At 59.7% G+C, this 18,398-nt stretch overlaps 1 protein-coding gene across 1 annotated transcript in view; it reads right to left on the minus strand.

Moving 5' to 3' along the window:
- The window catches only part of grwd1 (glutamate-rich WD repeat containing 1), a 38,527-nt gene extending 23,356 nt beyond the window's left edge, over positions 1-15,171 (minus strand). Inside the window, exons 1-3 of the mRNA XM_072489125.1 lie at positions 14,976-15,171; positions 11,901-12,018; positions 9,908-10,061 (exon numbers count right to left, since the gene is read on the minus strand). Of these exons, the coding sequence (XP_072345226.1) occupies positions 9,908-10,061; positions 11,901-12,018; positions 14,976-15,156 (453 nt within the window). The 5' untranslated portion in view covers positions 15,157-15,171. The remainder of the gene's footprint in view (positions 1-9,907; positions 10,062-11,900; positions 12,019-14,975) is intronic.
- Between the last annotated feature and the right edge of the window lie 3,227 nt (positions 15,172-18,398).

Consider the following 18,398-nt stretch of genomic DNA (forward strand, 5'->3'; position numbering starts at 1 on the left):
GAGTTGAGGGTGTTGAGGGGGTGAGTTGAGGGTGAGTTGAGTGTGAGTTGAGGGGGTGAGTTGAGGGTGAGTTGAGGGGGTGAGTTGAGGGGATGAGTTGAGGGGGTGAGTTGAGGGGGTGAGTTGAGGTTGAGTTGAGGGTGAGTTGAGGGGGTGAGTTGAGTGTGAGTTGAGGGTGAGTTGAGGGTGAGTTGAGGGTGAGTTGAGGGTGAGTCGAGGGTGAGTCGAGGGTGAGTCGAGGGTGAGTTGAGGGTGAGTTGAGGGTGTGAGTTGAGGGGGTGAGTTGAGGGTGTTGAGGGGGTGAGTTGAGGGTGAGTTGAGTGTGAGTTGAGGGTGAGTTGCGGGGGTGAGTTGAGGGGGTGAGTTGAGGGGGTGAGTTGAGGGGGTGAGTTGAGGGGGTGAGTTGAGGGTGAGTTGAGGGTGAGTTGAGGGTGAGTCGAGGGTGAGTTGAGGGTGACTTGAGGGTGAGTTGAGGGGGTGAGTTGAGGGTGAGTTGAGGGTGAGTTGAGGGGGTGAGTTGAAGGTGAGTTGAGGGTGGGTTGAGGGGGTGAGTTGAGGGTGAGTTGAGGGGGTGAGTTGAGGGGATGAGTTGAGGGGGTGAGTTGAGGGGCTGAGTTGAGGGTGAGTTGAGGGTGAGTCGAGGGTGAGTTGAGGGTGAGTCGAGGGTGAGTCGAGGGTGAGTTGAGGGTGACTTGAGGGTGAGTTGAGGGGGTGAGTTGAGGGTGAGTTGAGGGGGTGAGTTGAGGGTGAGTTGAGGGTGAGTTGAGGGGGTGAGTTGAGGGTGAGTTGAGGGGGTGAGTTGAGGGGATGAGTTGAGGGGGTGAGTTGAGGGGCTGAGTTGAGGGTGAGTTGAGGGTGAGTCGAGGGTGAGTTGAGGGTGAGTCGAGGGTGAGTTGAGGGTGACTTGAGGGTGAGTTGAGGGGGTGAGTTGAGGGTGAGTTGAGGGGGTGAGTTGAGGGTGAGTTGAGGGTGAGTTAAGGGGGTGAGTTGAGGGTGAGTTGAGGGGGTGAGTTGAGGGGATGAGTTGAGGGGGAGTTGAGGGTGAGTCGAGGGTGAGTTGAGGGTGAGTTGAGGGGGTGAGTTGAGGGTGAGTTGAGGGGGTGAGTTGAGGGTGAGTTGAGGGTGAGTTGAGGGTGAGTTGAGGGGGTGAGTTGAGGGGATGAGTTGAGGGGGTGAGTTGAGGGGCTGAGTTGAGGGTGAGTTGAGGGTGAGTCGAGGGTGAGTTGAGGGTGAGTTGAGGGTGAGTTGAGGGGGTGAGTTGAGGGTGAGTTGAGGGTGAGTTGAGGGGGTGAGTTGAGGGTGAGTTGAGGGTGAGTCGAGGGTGAGTTGAGGGTAGGTTGAGGGTGAGTTGAGGGTGAGTTGAGGGTGAGTTGAGGGTGAGTTGAGGGCGAGTCGAGGGTGAGTTGAGGGTGAGTTGAGGGTGAGTTGAGGGGGTGAGTTGAGGGTGAGTTGAGGGTGAGTTGAGGGGGTGTGTTGAGGGTGAGTTGAGGGGGTGAGTTGAGGGTGAGTTGAGGGTGAGTTGAGGGTGAGTTGAGGGTGAGTTGAGGGGGTGAGTTGAGGGTGAGTCGAGGGTGAGTTGAGGGTGAGTTGAGGGTGAGTTGAGGGGGTGAGTTGAGGGTGAGTTGACTGTGAGTTGAGGGTGTGTTAAGGGTGAGTTGAGGGTGAGTTGAGGGTGAGTTGAGGGTGTTGAGGGGGTGAGTTGAGGGTGAGTCGAGGGTGAGTTGAGGGTGGGTTGAGGGTGAGTTGAGGGTGAGTTGAGGGTGAGTTGAGGGGGTGAGTTGAGGGTGAGTTGAGGGTGAGTTGAGGGTGAGTTGAGGGGGTGAGTTGAGGGTGAGTTGAGGGTGAGTTGAGGGTGGGGTTGAGGGTGTGGGTTGAGGGTGAGTTGAGGGGGTGGGTTGAGGGTGGGTTGAGGGGGTGAGTTGAGGGGGTGAGTTGAGAGGGTGAGTTGAGGGTGTGGGTTGAGGGTGTGAGTTGAGGGTGGGTTGAGGGTGTGGGTTGAGGGTGAGTTGAGGGGGTGGGTTGAGGGTGTGGGTTGAGGGTGAGTTGAGGGTGAGTTGAGGGGCTGAGTTGAGGGTGTGGGTTGAGGGTGAGTTGAGGGTGTGGGCTGAGGGTGAGGGTTGAGGGTGTGGGTTGAGGGTGAGTTGAGGGGGTGAGTTGAGGGTGAGTTGAGGGGGTGAGTTGAGGGTGAGTTGAGGGTGAGTTGAGGGGGTGAGTTGAGGGGGTGGGTTGAGGGTGGGTTGAGGGTGGGTTGAGGGTAGGTTGAGGGTGTGGGTTGAGGGTGTGGGTTGAGGGTGAGTTGAGGGTGGGTTGAGAGGGTGGGTTGAGGGTGTGGGTTGAGGGTGAGTTGAGGGTGTGGGTTGAGGGTGTGGGTTGAGGGTGTGGGTTGAGGGTGAGTTGAGGGTGGGTTGAGGGTGGGTTGCGGGGGTGGGATGAGGGCGAGTTGAGGGTGAGTTGCGGGGGTGGGTTGAGGATGAGTTGAGGGTGAGTTGAGGGGGTGAGTTGAGGGTGGGTTGAGGGTGGTTTGAGCATGTGGGTTGAGGGTGTGAGTTGAGGGTGAGTTGAGGGTGTGGGTTGAGGGTGGGTTGAGGGTGAGTTGAGGGTGTGAGTTGAGGGGGTGGGTTGAGGGTGAGTTGAGGTGGTGGGTTGAGGGTGAGTTGAGGGTGTGGGTCGAGGGGGTGAGTTGAGGGTGTGGGTTGAGGGTGAGTTGAGGGTGTGGGTCGAGGGGGTGAGTTGAGGGTTTGGGTTGAGGGTGGGTTGAGGGTGTGGGTTGAGGGTGTGGGTTGAGGGGGTGAGTTGAGGGTGTAGGTTGAGGGTGGGTTGAGGGTGAGTTGAGGTGGTGGGTTGAGGGTGTGGGTTGAGGGTGTGGGTTGAGGGTGTGGGTTGAGGGTGTGGGTTGAGGGGGTGAGTTGAGGGTGTGTGTTGAGGGTGTGAGTTGAGGGGGTGAGTTGAGGGGGTGAGTTGAGGGTGTGAGTTGAGGGGGTGAGTTGAGGGTGGGTTGAGGGTGTGGGTTGAGGGTGTGGGTTGAGGGTGTGGGTTGAGGGTGTGGGTTGAGGGTGGGTTGAGGGTGTGGGTTGAGGGTGAGTTGAGGGTGTGGGTTGAGGGTGGGTTGAGGGTGTGGGTTGAGGGTGAGTTGAGGGTGTGGGTTGAGGGGGTGGGTTGAGGGGGTGAGTTGAGGGTGTGGGTTGAAGGGGTGAGTTGAGGGTGTGGGTTGAGGGGGTGAGTTGAGGGTGTGAGTTGAGGGGGTGAGTTGAGGGTGTGGGTTGAGGGGGTGAGTTGAGGGTGTGGGTTAAGGGGGTGAGTTGAGGGTGTGGGTTGAGGGGTTGGGTTGAGGGGGTGAGTTGAGGGTGAGTTGAGGTGGTGGGTTGAGGGTGGGTTGAGGGTGTGGGTTGAGGGGGTGAGTTGAGGGTGTGGGTTGAGGGTTTGGGTTGAGGGGGTGAGTTGAGGGTGGGTTGAGGGTGTGGGTTGAGGGTGAGTTGAGGGTGAGTTAAGGGGGTGAGTTGAGGGTGGGTTGAGGGTGAGTTGAGGGTGAGTTGAGGGTGAGTTGAGGGTGAGTTGAGGGTGAGTTGAGGGTGAGTTGAGGGTGAGTTGAGGGTGAGTTGAGGGGGTGAGTTGAGGGTGAGTTGAGGGTGAGTTGAGGGGGTGAGTTGAGGGGGTGAGTTGAGGGGGTGTTGAGGGGGTGGGTTGAGGGGGTGAGTTGAGGGGGTGAGTTGAGGGGGTGAGTTGAGGGTGTGAGTTGAGGGTGAGTTGAGGGGGTGGGTTGAGGGGGTGGGTTGAGGGTGTGAGTTGAGGCGGTGAGTTGAGGGTGTGGGTTGAGGGTGTGAGTTGAGGCGGTGAGTTGAGGCGGTGAGTTGAGGGGGTGAGTTGAGGGGGTGAGTTGAGGGGGTGAGTTGAGGGGGTGGGTTGAGGGGGTGAGTTGAGGGGGTGAGTTGAGGGGGTGGGTTGAGGGGGTGGGTTGAGGGGGTGAGTTGAGGGGTTGAGTTGAGGGGGTGAGTTGAGGGGGTGAGTTGAGGGGGTGGGTTGAGGGGGTGGGTTGAGGGGGTGGGTTGAGGGGGTGGGTTGAGGGGGTGGGTTGAGGGGGTGGGTTGAGGGGGTGAGTTGAGGGGGTGAGTTGAGGGGGTGAGTTGAGGGGGTGGGTTGAGGGGGTGAGTTGAGGGGGTGAGTTGAGGGGGTGGGTTGAGGGGGTGGGTTGAGGGGGTGAGTTGAGGGGTTGAGTTGAGGGGGTGAGTTGAGGGGGTGAGTTGAGGGGGTGAGTTGAGGGGGTGGGTTGAGGGGGTGAGTTGAGGGGGTGAGTTGAGGGGGTGAGTTGAGGGGGTGGGTTGAGGGGGTGAGTTGAGGGGGTGAGTTGAGGGGGTGGGTTGAGGGGGTGGGTTGAGGGGGTGAGTTGAGGGGTTGAGTTGAGGGGGTGAGTTGAGGGGGTGAGTTGAGGGGGTGGGTTGAGGGGGTGGGTTGAGGGGGTGGGTTGAGGGGGTGGGTTGAGGGGGTGAGTTGAGGGTGTGGGTTGAGGGGGTGAGTTGAGGGGGTGAGTTGAGGGGGTGAGTTGAGGGGGTGGGTTGAGGGTGTGGGTTGAGGGGGTGAGTTGAGGGGGTGAGTTGAGGCGGTGAGTTGAGGGGGTGGGTTGAGGGGGTGGGTTGAGGGGGTGGGTTGAGGGGGTGGGTTGAGGGGGTGAGTTGAGGGGGTGAGTTGAGGGTGAGTTGAGGGTGAGTTGAGGGTGAGTTGCGGGGGTGGGTTGAGGGTGAGTTGAGGGTGAGTCGAGGGTGAGTTGCGGGGGTGGGTTGAGGGTGAGTTGCGGGGGTGGGTTGAGCGTGAGTTGAGGGTGTGAGTTGAGGGTGTGGGTTGAGGGTGTGGGTTGAGGGTGAGTTGAGGGTGAGTTGAGGGTGTGGGTTGAGGGTGGGTTGAGGGGGTGAGTTGAGGGGGTGGGTTGAGGGGGTGGGTTGAGGGTGGGTTGAGGGTGAGTTGAGGGTGAGTTGAGGGTGTGGGTTGAGGGTGAGTTGAGGGTGAGTTGAGGGTGTGGGTTGAGGGTGTGGGTTGAGGGTGAGTTGAGGGTGTGGGTTGAGGGTGAGTTGAGGGTGAGTTGAGGGTGTGGGTTGAGGGTGTGGGTTGAGGGTGAGTTGAGGGTGTGGGTTGAGGGTGGGTTGAGGGTGAGTTGAGGGGGTGGGTTGAGGGTGGGTTGAGGGTGTGAGTTGAGGGTGAGTTGAGGGTGAGTTGAGGGTGTGGGTTGAGGGTGGGTTGAGCGTGAGTTGAGGGGGTGGGTTGAGGGTGGGTTGAGGGTGGGTTGAGGGTGAGTTGTGGGTGAGTTGAGGGTGAGTTGAGGGTGGGTTGAGGGTGAGTTGCGGGGGTGGGTTGAGGGTGAGTTGAGGGTGAGTTGCGGGGGTGGGTTGAGGGTGAGTTGAGGGTGAGTTGAGGGTGTGGGTTGAGGGTGTGGGTTGAGGGTGAGTTGAGGGTGAGTTCAGGGTGTGGGTTGAGGGTGGGTTGAGGGGGTGGGTTGAGGGGGTGAGTTGAGGGGGTGGGTTGAGGGTGGGTTGAGGGTGGGTTGAGGGTAGGTTGAGGGTGTGGGTTGAGGGTGGGTTGAGGGTGAGTTGAGGGGGTGGGTTGAGGGTGGGTTGAGGGTGAGTTGAGGTGGTGGGTTGAGGGTGGGTTGAGGGTGTGAGTTGAGGGTGTGGGTTGAGGGTGTGGGTTGAGGGTGAGTTGAGGGTGAGTTGAGGGTGTGGGTTGAGGGTGGGTTGAGGGTGAGTTGAGGTGGTGGGTTGAGGGTGGGTTGAGGGTGTGAGTTGAGGGTGAGTTGAGGGTGTGGGTTGAGGGTGTGGGTTGAGGGTGAGTTGAGGGTGGGTTGAGAGGGTGGGTTGAGGGTGTGGGTTGAGGGTGAGTTGAGGGTGGGTTGAGAGGGTGGGTTGAGGGTGTGGGTTGAGGGTGTGGGTTGAGGGTGAGTTGAGGGTGGGTTGAGAGGGTGGGTTGAGGGTGTGGGTTGAGGGTGAGTTGAGGGTGTGGGTTGAGGGTGTGGGTTGAGGGTGTGGGTTGAGGGTGAGTTGAGGGTGGGTTGAGGGTGGGTTGCGGGGGTGGGTTGAGGGCGAGTTGAGGGTGAGTTGCGGGGGTGGGTTGAGGATGAGTTGAGGGTGAGTTGAGGGGGTGAGTTGAGGGTGGGTTGAGGGTGGTTTGAGCATGTGGGTTGAGGGTGTGAGTTGAGGGTGAGTTGAGGGTGTGGGTTGAGGGTGGGTTGAGGGTGAGTTGAGGGTGTGAGTTGAGGGGGTGGGTTGAGGGTGAGTTGAGGTGGTGGGTTGAGGGTGAGTTGAGGGTGTGGGTCGAGGGGGTGAGTTGAGGGTGTGGGTTGAGGGTGAGTTGAGGGTGTGGGTCGAGGGGGTGAGTTGAGGGTTTGGGTTGAGGGTGGGTTGAGGGTGTGGGTTGAGGGTGTGGGTTGAGGGGGTGAGTTGAGGGTGTAGGTTGAGGGTGGGTTGAGGGTGAGTTGAGGTGGTGGGTTGAGGGTGTGGGTTGAGGGTGTGGGTTGAGGGTGTGGGTTGAGGGTGTGGGTTGAGGGGGTGAGTTGAGGGTGTGTGTTGAGGGTGTGAGTTGAGGGGGTGAGTTGAGGGGGTGAGTTGAGGGTGTGAGTTGAGGGGGTGAGTTGAGGGTGGGTTGAGGGTGTGGGTTGAGGGTGTGGGTTGAGGGTGTGGGTTGAGGGTGTGGGTTGAGGGTGGGTTGAGGGTGTGGGTTGAGGGTGAGTTGAGGGTGTGGGTTGAGGGTGGGTTGAGGGTGTGGGTTGAGGGTGAGTTGAGGGTGTGGGTTGAGGGGGTGGGTTGAGGGGGTGAGTTGAGGGTGTGGGTTGAAGGGGTGAGTTGAGGGTGTGGGTTGAGGGGGTGAGTTGAGGGTGTGGGTTGAGGGGGTGAGTTGAGGGTGTGGGTTAAGGGGGTGAGTTGAGGGTGTGGGTTGAGGGGTTGGGTTGAGGGGGTGAGTTGAGGGTGAGTTGAGGTGGTGGGTTGAGGGTGGGTTGAGGGTGTGGGTTGAGGGGGTGAGTTGAGGGTGTGGGTTGAGGGTTTGGGTTGAGGGGGTGAGTTGAGGGTGGGTTGAGGGTGTGGGTTGAGGGTGAGTTGAGGGTGAGTTAAGGGGGTGAGTTGAGGGTGGGTTGAGGGTGAGTTGAGTGTGAGTTGAGGGTGAGTTGAGGGGGTGAGTTGAGGGTGAGTTGAGGGTGAGTTGAGGGTGAGTTGAGGGTGAGTTGAGTGCGAGTTGAGGGTGCGTTGAGGGTGAGTTGAGTGTGAGTTGAGGGTGAGTTGAGGGGGTGAGTTGAGGGGGTGAGTTGAGGGTGAGTTGAGGGTGAGTTGAGGGTGAGTTGAGGGTGAGTTGAGGGGGTGAGTTGAGGGGGTGAGTTGAGGGGGTGAGTTGAGGGTGAGTTGAGGGGGTGAGTTGAGGGGGTAAGTTGAGGGTGTGAGTTGAGGGGGTGAGTTGAGGGTGAGTTGAGGGGGGTTGAGGGTGAGTTGAGGGTGAGTTGAGGGGGTGGGTTGAGGGTGAGTTGAGGGTGAGTTGAGGGTGTGATTTGAGGGGGTGAGTTGAGGGTGTTGAGGGGGTGAGTTGAGGGTGAGTTGAGTGTGAGTTGAGGGGGTGAGTTGAGGGTGAGTTGAGGGGGTGAGTTGAGGGGATGAGTTGAGGGGGTGAGTTGAGGGGGTGAGTTGAGGTTGAGTTGAGGGTGAGTTGAGGGGGTGAGTTGAGTGTGAGTTGAGGGTGAGTTGAGGGTGAGTTGAGGGTGAGTTGAGGGTGAGTCGAGGGTGAGTCGAGGGTGAGTCGAGGGTGAGTCGAGGGTGAGTTGAGGGTGTGAGTTGAGGGGGTGAGTTGAGGGTGTTGAGGGGGTGAGTTGAGGGTGAGTTGAGTGTGAGTTGAGGGTGAGTTGAGGGGGTGAGTTGAGGGGGTGAGTTGAGGGGGTGAGTTGAGGGGGTGAGTTGAGGGGGTGAGTTGAGGGTGAGTTGAGGGTGAGTTGAGGGTGAGTCGAGGGTGAGTTGAGGGTGACTTGAGGGTGAGTTGAGGGGGAGTTGAGGGTGAGTTGAGGGGGTGAGTTGAGGGTGAGTTGAGGGTGAGTTGAGGGGGTGAGTTGAGGGTGAGTTGAGGGGGTGAGTTGAGGGGATGTGTTGAGGGGGTGAGTTGAGGGGCTGAGTTGAGGGTGAGTTGAGGGTGAGTCGAGGGTGAGTTGAGGGTGAGTTGAGGGTGAGTCGAGGGTGAGTCGAGGGTGAGTTGAGGGTGACTTGAGGGTGAGTTGAGGGGGTGAGTTGAGGGTGAGTTGAGGGGGTGAGTTGAGGGTGAGTTGAGGGTGAGTTGAGGGTGAGTTGAGGGGGTGAGTTGAGGGTGAGTTGAGGGGGTGAGTTGAGGGGATGAGTTGAGGGGGTGAGTTGAGGGGCTGAGTTGAGGGTGAGTTGAGGGTGAGTCGAGGGTGAGTTGAGGGTGAGTTGAGGGTGAGTTGAGGGTGACTTGAGGGTGAGTTGAGGGGGTGAGTTGAGGGTGAGTTGAGGGGGTGAGTTGAGGGTGAGTTGAGGGTGAGTTAAGGGGGTGAGTTGAGGGTGAGTTGAGGGGGTGAGTTGAGGGGATGAGTTGAGGGGGAGTTCAGGGTGAGTCGAGGGTGAGTTGAGGGTGAGTTGAGGGGGTGAGTTGAGGGTGAGTTGAGGGTGAGTTGAGGGGGTGAGTTGAGGGTGAGTTGAGGGTGAGTTGAGGGTGAGTTGAGGGGGTGAGTTGAGGGGATGAGTTGAGGGGGTGAGTTGAGGGGCTGAGTTGAGGGTGAGTTGAGGGTGAGTCGAGGGTGAGTTGAGGGTGAGTTGAGGGTGAGTTGAGGGTGAGTTGAGGGGGTGAGTTGAGGGTGAGTTGAGGGTGAGTTGAGGGGGTGAGTTGAGGGTGAGTTGAGGGTGAGTCGAGGGTGAGTCGAGGGTGAGTTGAGGGTAGGTTGAGGGTGAGTTGAGGGTGAGTTGAGGGTGAGTTGAGGGTGAGTTGAGGGCGAGTCGAGGGTGAGTTGAGGGTGAGTTGAGGGTGAGTTGAGGGGGTGAGTTGAGGGTGAGTTGAGGGTGAGTTGAGGGGGTGTGTTGAGGGTGAGTTGAGGGGGTGAGTTGAGGGTGAGTTGAGGGTGAGTTGAGGGTGAGTTGAGGGTGAGTTGAGGGGGTGAGTTGAGGGTGAGTCGAGGGTGAGTTGAGGGTGAGTTGAGGGTGAGTTGAGGGGGTGAGTTGAGGGTGAGTTGACTGTGAGTTGAGGGTGTGTTAAGGGTGAGTTGAGGGTGAGTTGAGGGTGAGTTGAGGGTGAGTTGAGGGGGTGAGTTGAGGGTGAGTCGAGGGTGAGTTGAGGGTGGGTTGAGGGTGAGTTGAGGGTGAGTTGAGGGTGAGTTGAGGGGGTGAGTTGAGGGTGAGTTGAGGGTGAGTTGAGGGTGAGTTGAGGGGGTGAGTTGAGGGTGTCGAGGGTGGGTTGAGGGTGGGTTGAGGGGGTGAGTTGAGGGTGAGTTGAGGGGGTGAGTTGAGGGTTAGTTGAGGGTGAGTTGAGGGTGAGTTGAGGGTGAGTCGAGGGTGAGTCGAGGGTGAGTTGAGGGTGAGTTGAGGGGGTGAGTTGAGGGTGAGTTGAGGGTGAGTTGAGGGTGAGTTGAGGGGGTGAGTTGAGGGTGAGTTGAGGGTGAGTCGAGGGTGAGTTGAGGGGGTGAGTTGAGGGTGAGTTGAGGGTGAGTTGAGGGGGTGAGTTGAGGGTGAGTTGAGGGTGAGTTGAGGGTGAGTTGAGGGGGTGTGTTGAGGGTGAGTTGAGGGGGTGAGTTGAGGGTGAGTTGAGGGTGACTTGAGGGTGAGTTGCGGGTGAGTTGAGGGGGTGAGTTGAGGGTGAGTTGAGGGTGACTTGAGGGTGAGTTGAGGGTGAGTTGAGGGGGTGAGTTGAGGGTGAGTTGAGGGTGAGTTGAGGGGGTGCCTCTCACCCTCACGCGATTGACTCCGCCGTAGTGAGGCACCATGGCGATTTCGAGCAGCGGTTTCGCCTCCTCCTCCTCCTCGTCCTCCTCACTCTGACTGCTCTCCGAGTCCGAGTCCTCCCGCGTCCCCCTCAGATTGTGCATCTTCATCACCAACAACCTGCGGGAATATCCGGGAATCAGCCGTGTCCGTGTCCCGCCCTGCCCCGTGTCCCCGTCCCCGCACTGCCCCGTGTCCGTGCCCCGTGTCCGTGTCACCGCCCTGCCCCGTGTCCGTGTCACCGCCCTGCCCCGTGTCCCGCCCTGCCCCGTGTCACCGCCCTGCCCCGTGTCCCGCCCTGCCCCGTGTCCCCGCCCTGCCCCGTGTCCCGCCCTGCCCCGTGTCCCGCCCTGCCCCGTGTCACCGCCCTGCCCCGTGTCACCGCCCTGCCCCGTGTCCCTGCCCTGCCCCGTGTCCCTGCCCTGCCCCGTGTCCCTGCCCTGCCCCGTGTCCCCGCACTGCACCGTGTCCGTGTCCCGCCCTGCCCCGTGTCACCGCCCTGCCCCGTGTCCCCGTCCCCGCACTGCCCCGTGTCCCGCCCTGCCCCGTGTCCGTGTCACCGCCCTGCCCCGTGTCCCCGTCCCCGCACTGCCCCGTGTCCCGCCCTGCCCCGTGTCCGTGTCACCACCCTGCCCCGTGTCCCCGCCCTGCCCCGTGTCCCTGCCCTGCCCCGTGTCCCTGCCCTGCCCCGTGTCCCCGCACTGCACCGTGTCCGTGTCACCGCCCTGCACCGTGTCCCCGCACTGCCCCGTGTCCGTGTCACCGCCCTGCCCCGTGTCCCGCACTGCCCCGTGTCCCGCCCTGCCCCGTGTCCCTGTCCCCGCACTGCCCCGTGTCCGTGTCCGTGTCACCACCCTGCCCCGTGTCCCCGCCCTGCCCCGTGTCCCTGCCCTGCCCCGTGTCCCTGCCCTGCCCCGTGTCCCTGCCCTGCCCCGTGTCCCCGCACTGCACCGTGTCCGTGTCACCGCCCTGCACCGTGTCCCCGCACTGCCCCGTGTCCGTGTCACCGCCCTGCCCCGTGTCCCTGCCCTGCCCCGTGTCCCTGCCCTGCCCCGTGTCCCTGCCCTGCCCCGTGTCCCCGCACTGCACCGTGTCCGTGTCACCGCCCTGCACCGTGTCCCCGCACTGCCCCGTGTCCGTGTCACCGCCCTGCCCCGTGTCCCGCACTGCCCCGTGTCCCGCCCTGCCCCGTGTCCCGCCCTGCCCCGTGTCCCTGTCCCCGCACTGCCCCGTGTCCGTGTCCCTCCATGCCCCGTGTCCTGCCCTGCCCCGTGTCCCCGTCCCCGCACTGCACCGTGTCCCCGCCCTTCCCCGTGTCCCCGTCCCCGCACTGCACCGTGTCCCCGTCCTGCCCCGTGTCCCGCCCTGCCCCGTGTCCCCGTCCCCGCCCCGTGTCCCCGCCCTGCCCCGTGTCCGTGTCCCCGCACTGCACCGTGTCCCCGTCCTGCCCCGTGTCCCGCCCTGCCCCGTGTCCGTGTCCCCGCACTGCACCGTGTCCCCGTCCTGCCCCGTGTCCCGCCCTGCCCCGTGTCCCCGTCCCCGCCCCGTGTCCCCGTCCTGCCCCGTGTCCCGCCCTGCCCCGTGTCCCCGTCCCCGCCCTGTGTCCCCGCCCTGCACCGTGTCCGTGTCCCCGCACTGCCCCGTGTCCGTGTCCCTCCATGCCCCGTGTCCTGCCCTGCCCCGTGTCCCCCCCGCACCGCCCCGTGTCCCCGCACCGCGTCCCCGCACCGCCCCGCGTCCCCGCAACGCCCCGCGTCCCCGCGTCCCCGCAACGCCCCGTGTCCCCCCCGCACCCCCGCAATGCCTCCCCCGCACTGCCCCCCCGCACTGCCTCCCCCCGCACTGCCCCCCTCCGCACTGCCCCCCCCCAACTGCCCCCCCCCCGCACCGCCCCCCCCCCCCCCCGCACCGCCCCCCCCGCACCGCCCCCCCCCCCCGCACCGCCCCCCCCGCACTGACCTGTTGGCCTGCGCTGTGTCGGCCTGCGTTCCCGCGCACAGGTACAGGGTCAAGGGGTAGCTGGTGCGCTGAGACCCCAGCCCGTCTGTGATGATGTCGAAACTCAGGCACGGAGCACCTGTGAGAGGAGACGGGAGGAAAGAGAATGAGTTAGCGACTGTCCGCTGTACCCCCTCCCCCTGTTTTAACACACGCCCCCCATCCCATGCCCTCCAGACTCCCAATCCCTCTTTCATTCCGCTTCCCCTCGGGAACACACAGTTAAACCCGGTGTCCCAACTCAAGTCATTCCGCCGTTCAAATGTCGAACCCTTTCCACGAAAGAAATCTCGATTTTGTCCCTGTGCGGGGTGCGTACGTCGCTGGCTAAACGGTTATTTATCGCCCAGCCCGAGGGGCCCCTTCAGGAGGTGGGGGTCAGCCGCCTTCTGGAGCCGCTGCAGTCCCTGCGGTGTAGGTACACCCACTGCGCTGTTAGAGAGGGACTTCCAGGATGTTCGACACTTGGAATATTGTGTCCAGTTCTGGTCGCCTCATAGGAAGGATGTGGAAGCTTTGGAGAGGGTGCAGAGGAGATTTACCAGGAGGCTGCCTGGACTGGGGGGCATGTCTTACGGAGAAAGGTAGAGGGAGCTGGGCTTTTCTCACTGGAGCGACGAAGGAAGAGAGGTGACTCGATAGAGGTGGACAAGGCGATGAGAGGCATGGATAGAGTGAATAGCCAGAGACCTTTCCCCAGGGCGGCAATGGCTGTCAGGGGGACATAATTTTAAGGTGATTGGAGGAAGGTATGGGGGAGATGCCAGAGGTTCCGTACACAGAGAGTGGTGGGTGTGGGGAACGCACTGCCAGCAGAGGTGGTGGAGTCAGAGTCATTCGGGACATTTAAGCGACTCTTGGACAGGCACACGGACAGCAGTAAGTTGGTAAGTTGGAGGGGTGGAGGTTAGGTTGATCTTAGATTGGGGTAAATGGTCGGCACAACATTGAAGGGCCTGTATTGTGCTGGACTGTTCTCTGTTGCCCCGGCGACAGTGAAGGAACGGCCGATATCTTTCCCAGTCGGGGTGGGGAGGGGCTCGGAGGGGACCCTCCAGGGGGTGGGGTTCCCAGGTATCTGCTGCCCTTGTCCTTCTAGATGGTCGCGGCCGTGGGTTGGGAAGGTGCTGCCTGAGGAGCCTCGGTGAGTTGCTGCAGTGCAGCTTGTGGATGGGACACACGGAGGAACAAATCCCCAACTTGGACTCTCCAACCCCAGTTCTGAGGCTGCCCACGGCCTTGGTCAGACCCCATTCGGAGCATTGTCAGCAGTTCTGGGTCCCGGTATCTGAGGAAGGCTGTGCTGGGGCCTTGGAAAGGGGGGTCCAGAGGGAGGTTCACAGGAATGGGGAGGATGTTTCCACGCAGGAAAAACCCCTTTAAATCCCTACTTTGGGGTGTACAACCCTAATTCCCCCTTTAAATCCCGCTTTAACTGCACGGACTTGCAGGTGCGCCCCCCCCAAAGCCGCCATCTTTAGAGGTGCGCTCCCCCAAAGCCGCCATGTTTAGAGGTGTGCTCCCCCCAAAGCCGCCATCTTTAGAGGTGCGCTCCCCCAAAGCCGCCATCTTTAGAGGTGCGCTCCCCCAAAGCCGCCATTTTTAGCGGTGCTCCCCCCAAAGCCGCCATCTTTAGAGGTGCGCTCCCCAAAGCCGCCATTTTTAGAGGTGCTCCCCCCAAAGCCTCCATTTTTAGCGGTGCTCCCCCCCAAAGCCGCCATTTTTAGCGGTGCTCCTCCCCGAAGCCGCCATTTTTAGAGGTGCGCTCCCCCAAAGCCGCCATCTTTAGAGGTGCTCTCCCCCAAAGCCGCCATTTTTAGAGGTGCTCCCCCCAAAGCCGCCATCTTTAGAGGTGCGCTCCCCCAAAGCCGCCATTTTTAGCGGTGCTCCCCCCCAAAGCTGCCATTTTTAGCGGTGCTCCCCCCCGAAGCCGCCATTTTTAGAGGTGCGCTCCCCCAAAGCCGCCATCTTTAGCGGTGCTCCCCCCGAAGCCGCCATCTTTAGCGGTGCTCCCCCCAAAGCCGCCATCTTTAGCGGTGCTCCCCCCCAAAGCCGCCATTTTTAGCGGTGCTCCCCCCCAAAGCTGCCATTTTTAGCGGTGCTCCCCCCCGAAGCCGCCATTTTTAGAGGTGCGCTCCCCCAAAGCCGCCATCTTTAGAGGTGCTCCCCCCCGAAGCCGCCATTTTTAGAGGTGCGCTCCCCCAAAGCCGCCATTTTTAGAGGTGCTTCCCCCCAAAGCCGCCATTTTTAGCGGTGCTCCCCCCCAAAGCCGCCATCTTTAGAGGTGCGCTCCCCCAAAGCCGCCATTTTTAGAGGTGCTCCCCCCAAAGCCGCCATTTTTAGAGGTGCTCCCCCCAAAGCCGCCATTTTTAGAGGTGCGCTCCCCCAAAGCCGCCATCTTTAGAGGTGCTCCCCCCAAAGCCGCCATTTTTAGAGGTGCGCTCCCCCAAAGCCGCCATCTTTAGCGGTGCGCTCCCCAAAGCCGCCATCTTTAGCGGTGCGCCCCCCCAAAGCCGCCATCTTTAGAGGTGCTCCCCCCCAAAGCCGCCATGTTTAGAGGTGCTCCACCCCAAAGCCGCCATCTTTAGCGGTGCGCCCCCCCAAAGCCGCCATGTTTAGCAGTGCTCCCCCAAAGCCGCCATCTTTAGAGGTGCGCCCCCCCAAAGCCGCCATCTTTAGCGGTGCGCCCCCCCAAAGCCGCCATCTTTAGCGGTGCGCCCCCCCAAAGCCGCCATCTTTAGAGGTGCGCTCCCCCAAAGCCGCCATCTTTAGCGGTGCTCCCCCCCAAAGCCGCCATTTTTAGAGGTGCTCCCCCCCAAAGCCGCCATTTTTAGAGGTGCGCTCCCCCAAAGCCGCCATTTTTAGCGGTGCTCCCCCCCAAAGCCGCCATTTTTAGAGGTGCTCCCCCCCAAAGCCGCCATTTTTAGAGGTGCGCTCCCCCAAAGCCGCCATTTTTAGAGGTGCGCCCCCCCAAAGCCGCCATTTTTAGAGGTGCGCTCCCCCAAAGCCGCCATCTTTAGAGGTGCGCTCCCTCACCGCTCTGCGCCCGCTGGTACAGCCGGTAGGCCGCCTCGTCCGGCACCAGCTCCTCGCCCGGGGCCAGCGGCTGCCCGGGCAGGTAGACGCGGAGCGGCGCGGCTCCGGGGCCGTCCTCCCCCTCCCCCTCCTCCATCATCTCCTCCTCGCTGCTGCCACTCGGCTGCTCGCCGTCCGCCATCTTTTTCGCGGCCGGCGAGCAGGCGCCCGCGCTGGACACCCCGCTCCTGGCTGGGGCGTGGAGGAAGGACCCCGCCCCGCCGCACGTTAACCGGCGGCTGTGAGGAATGGAGCGCCGCCATCTTTGATCCAGGCGCGGGCGTCCCACGTGGGCGCCGCCTGTTTGCCAGGCCGCCTTCCTCGGCGCTGTGACCAGCCTGGGCGCCGCCATCTTTGATCCAGGCGCGGGCGTCGCACGTGGGCGCCGCCTGTTTGCCAGGCCGCCTTCCTCGGCGCTGTGACCAGCCTGGGCGCCGCCATCTTTGATCCAGGCCACCTCCCTCCACCACCTGGGGTGACAAAGAAAAGTTAAAGTATTAAAAGTTATTATTGGATATTAAACAAGCTCAGGAACAGGCCCTTCGGCCCTCCAAGCCCGTGCCGACCATACTGCCCGACTAAACTACAATCTTCTACACTTCCTGGGTCCGTATCCTTCTATTCCCATCCTATTCATGTATTTGTCAAGATGCCCCTTAAATGTCCCTATCGTCCCTGCCTCCACTACCTCCTCCGGTAGCGAGTTCCAGGCACCCACTACCCTCTGCGTAAAAAACTTGCCTCGTACATCTACTCTAAACCTTGCCCCTCTCACCTTAAACCTTTGCCCCCTAGTAATTGACCCCTCTACCCTGGGGAAAAGCCTCTGACTATCCACTCTGTCTATGCCCCTCATAATTTTGTAGACCTCTATCAGGTCGCCCCTCAACCTCCTTCGTTCCAGTGAGAACAAACCGAGTTCATTCAACCGCTCCTCATAGCTAATGCCCTCCGTACCAGGCAACATCCTGGTAAATCTCTTCTGCACCCTCTCTAAAGCCTCCACATCCTTCTGGTAGTGTGGCGACCAGAATTGAACACTATACTCCAAGTGTGGCCTAACTAAGGTTCTATACAGCTGCAACATGACTTGCCAATTCTTATACTCAATGCCCCGGCCAATGAAGGCAAGCATGCCGTATGCCTTCTTGACTACCTTCTCCACCTGTGTAGCCCCTTTCAATGACCTGTGGACCTGTACTCCTAGATCTCTTTGACTTTCAATACTCTTGAGGGTTCTACTATCCAGTGATTGGGTTGGATGAGGTTCACAGTTCTTCCCCTGATGAGCATCCAAAGATCTCCAGTTAAGGTGTATTGGCCATGATCAATTGTCCCTTAGGGTGGTTTCAATACGATTGGGCCTATATAGTGGTCGTTCAAATGATGGGTGCAAATTTGTGGGTTGTGTCCTCCTGCACTGGAGGATTCTACAATGCCCACCTTGCCTCCACACCTTTAGCATCACAGAGTCATAGAGGTCGACGCCACAGAAAAGGCTCTTCAGTCCATCGCTTCTGGGCCAGTCAAAAACATCCACCGACTTGTCCGAATCCCATTTTCCCGCACTTGGCCTTGTCCGTCCTGGGATCCTGGGATAGGGCCGATTGGATTGGATTGGATTGGATTTGTTTATTGTCCCGTGTACCGAGGTACAGTGAAAAGTATTTTTCTGCGAGCAGCTCAACAGATCATTAAATACATGGGAAGAAAAGGGAATAAAAGAAAATACATAATAGGGCAACACAAGGTACACAATGTAACTACATAAGCACCGGCATCGGGTGAAGCATACAGGGTGTAGTGTTAATGAGGTCAGTCCATAAGAGGGTCGTTTAGGAGTCTGGTGACAGTGGGGAAGTAGCTGTTTTTGAGTCTGTTCGTGCGTGTTCTCAGACTTCTGTATCTTCACGGTTTTGTGAAGGGTAGGTCGTGCCTCACAAACCTCATTCAGTTCTTTGAGAAGGTGACCAATCACATGGATGAGGGTAAAGCGGTTGATGTGGTGTATATGGATTTCAGTAAAGCGTTTGACAAGGTTCCCCACGGTAGGCTACTGTAGAAAATACGGAGGCATGGGATTCAGGGTGATTTAGCAGTTTGGATCAGAAATTGGCTAGCTGGAAGAAGACAAAGGGTGGTGGTTGATGGGAAGTGTTCAGACAGGAGTCCAGTTACTAGTGGTGTACCACAAGGATCTGTTTTGGGTCCACTGCTGTTTGTCATTTTTATAAATGACCTGGAGGAGGATGTAGAAGGATGGGTGAGTAAATTTGCAGATGACACTAAAGTCGGTGGAGTTGTGGACAGTGCGGAAGGATGTTACAAGTTACAGAGGGACATAGATAAGCTGCAGCGCTGGGCTGAGAGGTGGCAAATGGAGTTTAATGCAGAAAAGTGTGAGGTGATTGATTTTGGAAGAAATAACAGGAAGACAGAGTACTGGGCTAATGGTAAGATTCTTGGCAGTGAATGAGCAGTGAGATCTTGGTGTCCATGTACATAGATTCCTGAAAGTTGCCACCCAGGTTGACAGGGTTGTTAAGAAGGCGTACGGTGTGTTAGCTTTTATTGGTAGAGTGTCTGAATTTCGGAGCCATGAGGTCATGTTGCAGCTGTACAAAACTCTGGTGCGGCCGCATTTGGAGTATTGCGTGCAATTCTGGTCGCCGCATTATAGGAAGGATGTGGAAGCATTGGAAAGGGTGCAGAGGAGATTTACCAGAATGTTGCCTGGTATGGAGGGAAGATCTTATGAGGAAAGGCTGAGGGACTTGAGGCTGTTTTCGATAGAGAGAAGAAGGTTAAGAGGTGACTTAATTGAGGCATACAAGATGATCAGAGGATTGGATAGGGTGGACAGTGAGAGCCTTTTTCCTCGGATGGTGATGTCTAGCACGAGGGGACATAGCTTTAAATTGAGGGGAGATAGATATAGGACAGATGTCAGAGGTAGGTTCTTGACTCAGAGAGTAGTAAGGGTGTGGAATGCTCTGCCTGCAACAGTAGTGGACTCGCCAACACTAAGGGCATTCAAATGGTCATTGGATAGACATATGGATGATAAGGGAATAGTGTAGATGGGCTTTAGAGTGGTTTCACAGGTCGGCGCAACATCGAGGGCCGAAGGGCCTGTACTGCGCTGTACTGTTCTATGGTCCGCGCAGGCTCTGAGTGCACGACCAGGGATCCCGTCTGGATACTGCTCCTAAATCTTGACCTTTGCGTTGACACCCACGCAGGTTCCAGTCCACGGCCTTTATCCGCTGCTCAAAGCGGCTTCAGCAGCCGAATAGTCGGACGTCCGCGCCCCCCCTCCCCCCGCCAACGTTGATTTGCAGAACGGACGCCCCCTGTCTCCAGGAAGCACCACCTCTTTTGCAA

This window comes from Scyliorhinus torazame, chromosome 23, assembly GCF_047496885.1.
Source record: "Scyliorhinus torazame isolate Kashiwa2021f chromosome 23, sScyTor2.1, whole genome shotgun sequence".
In the NCBI taxonomy this organism is placed as follows: domain Eukaryota; kingdom Metazoa; phylum Chordata; class Chondrichthyes; order Carcharhiniformes; family Scyliorhinidae; genus Scyliorhinus; species Scyliorhinus torazame.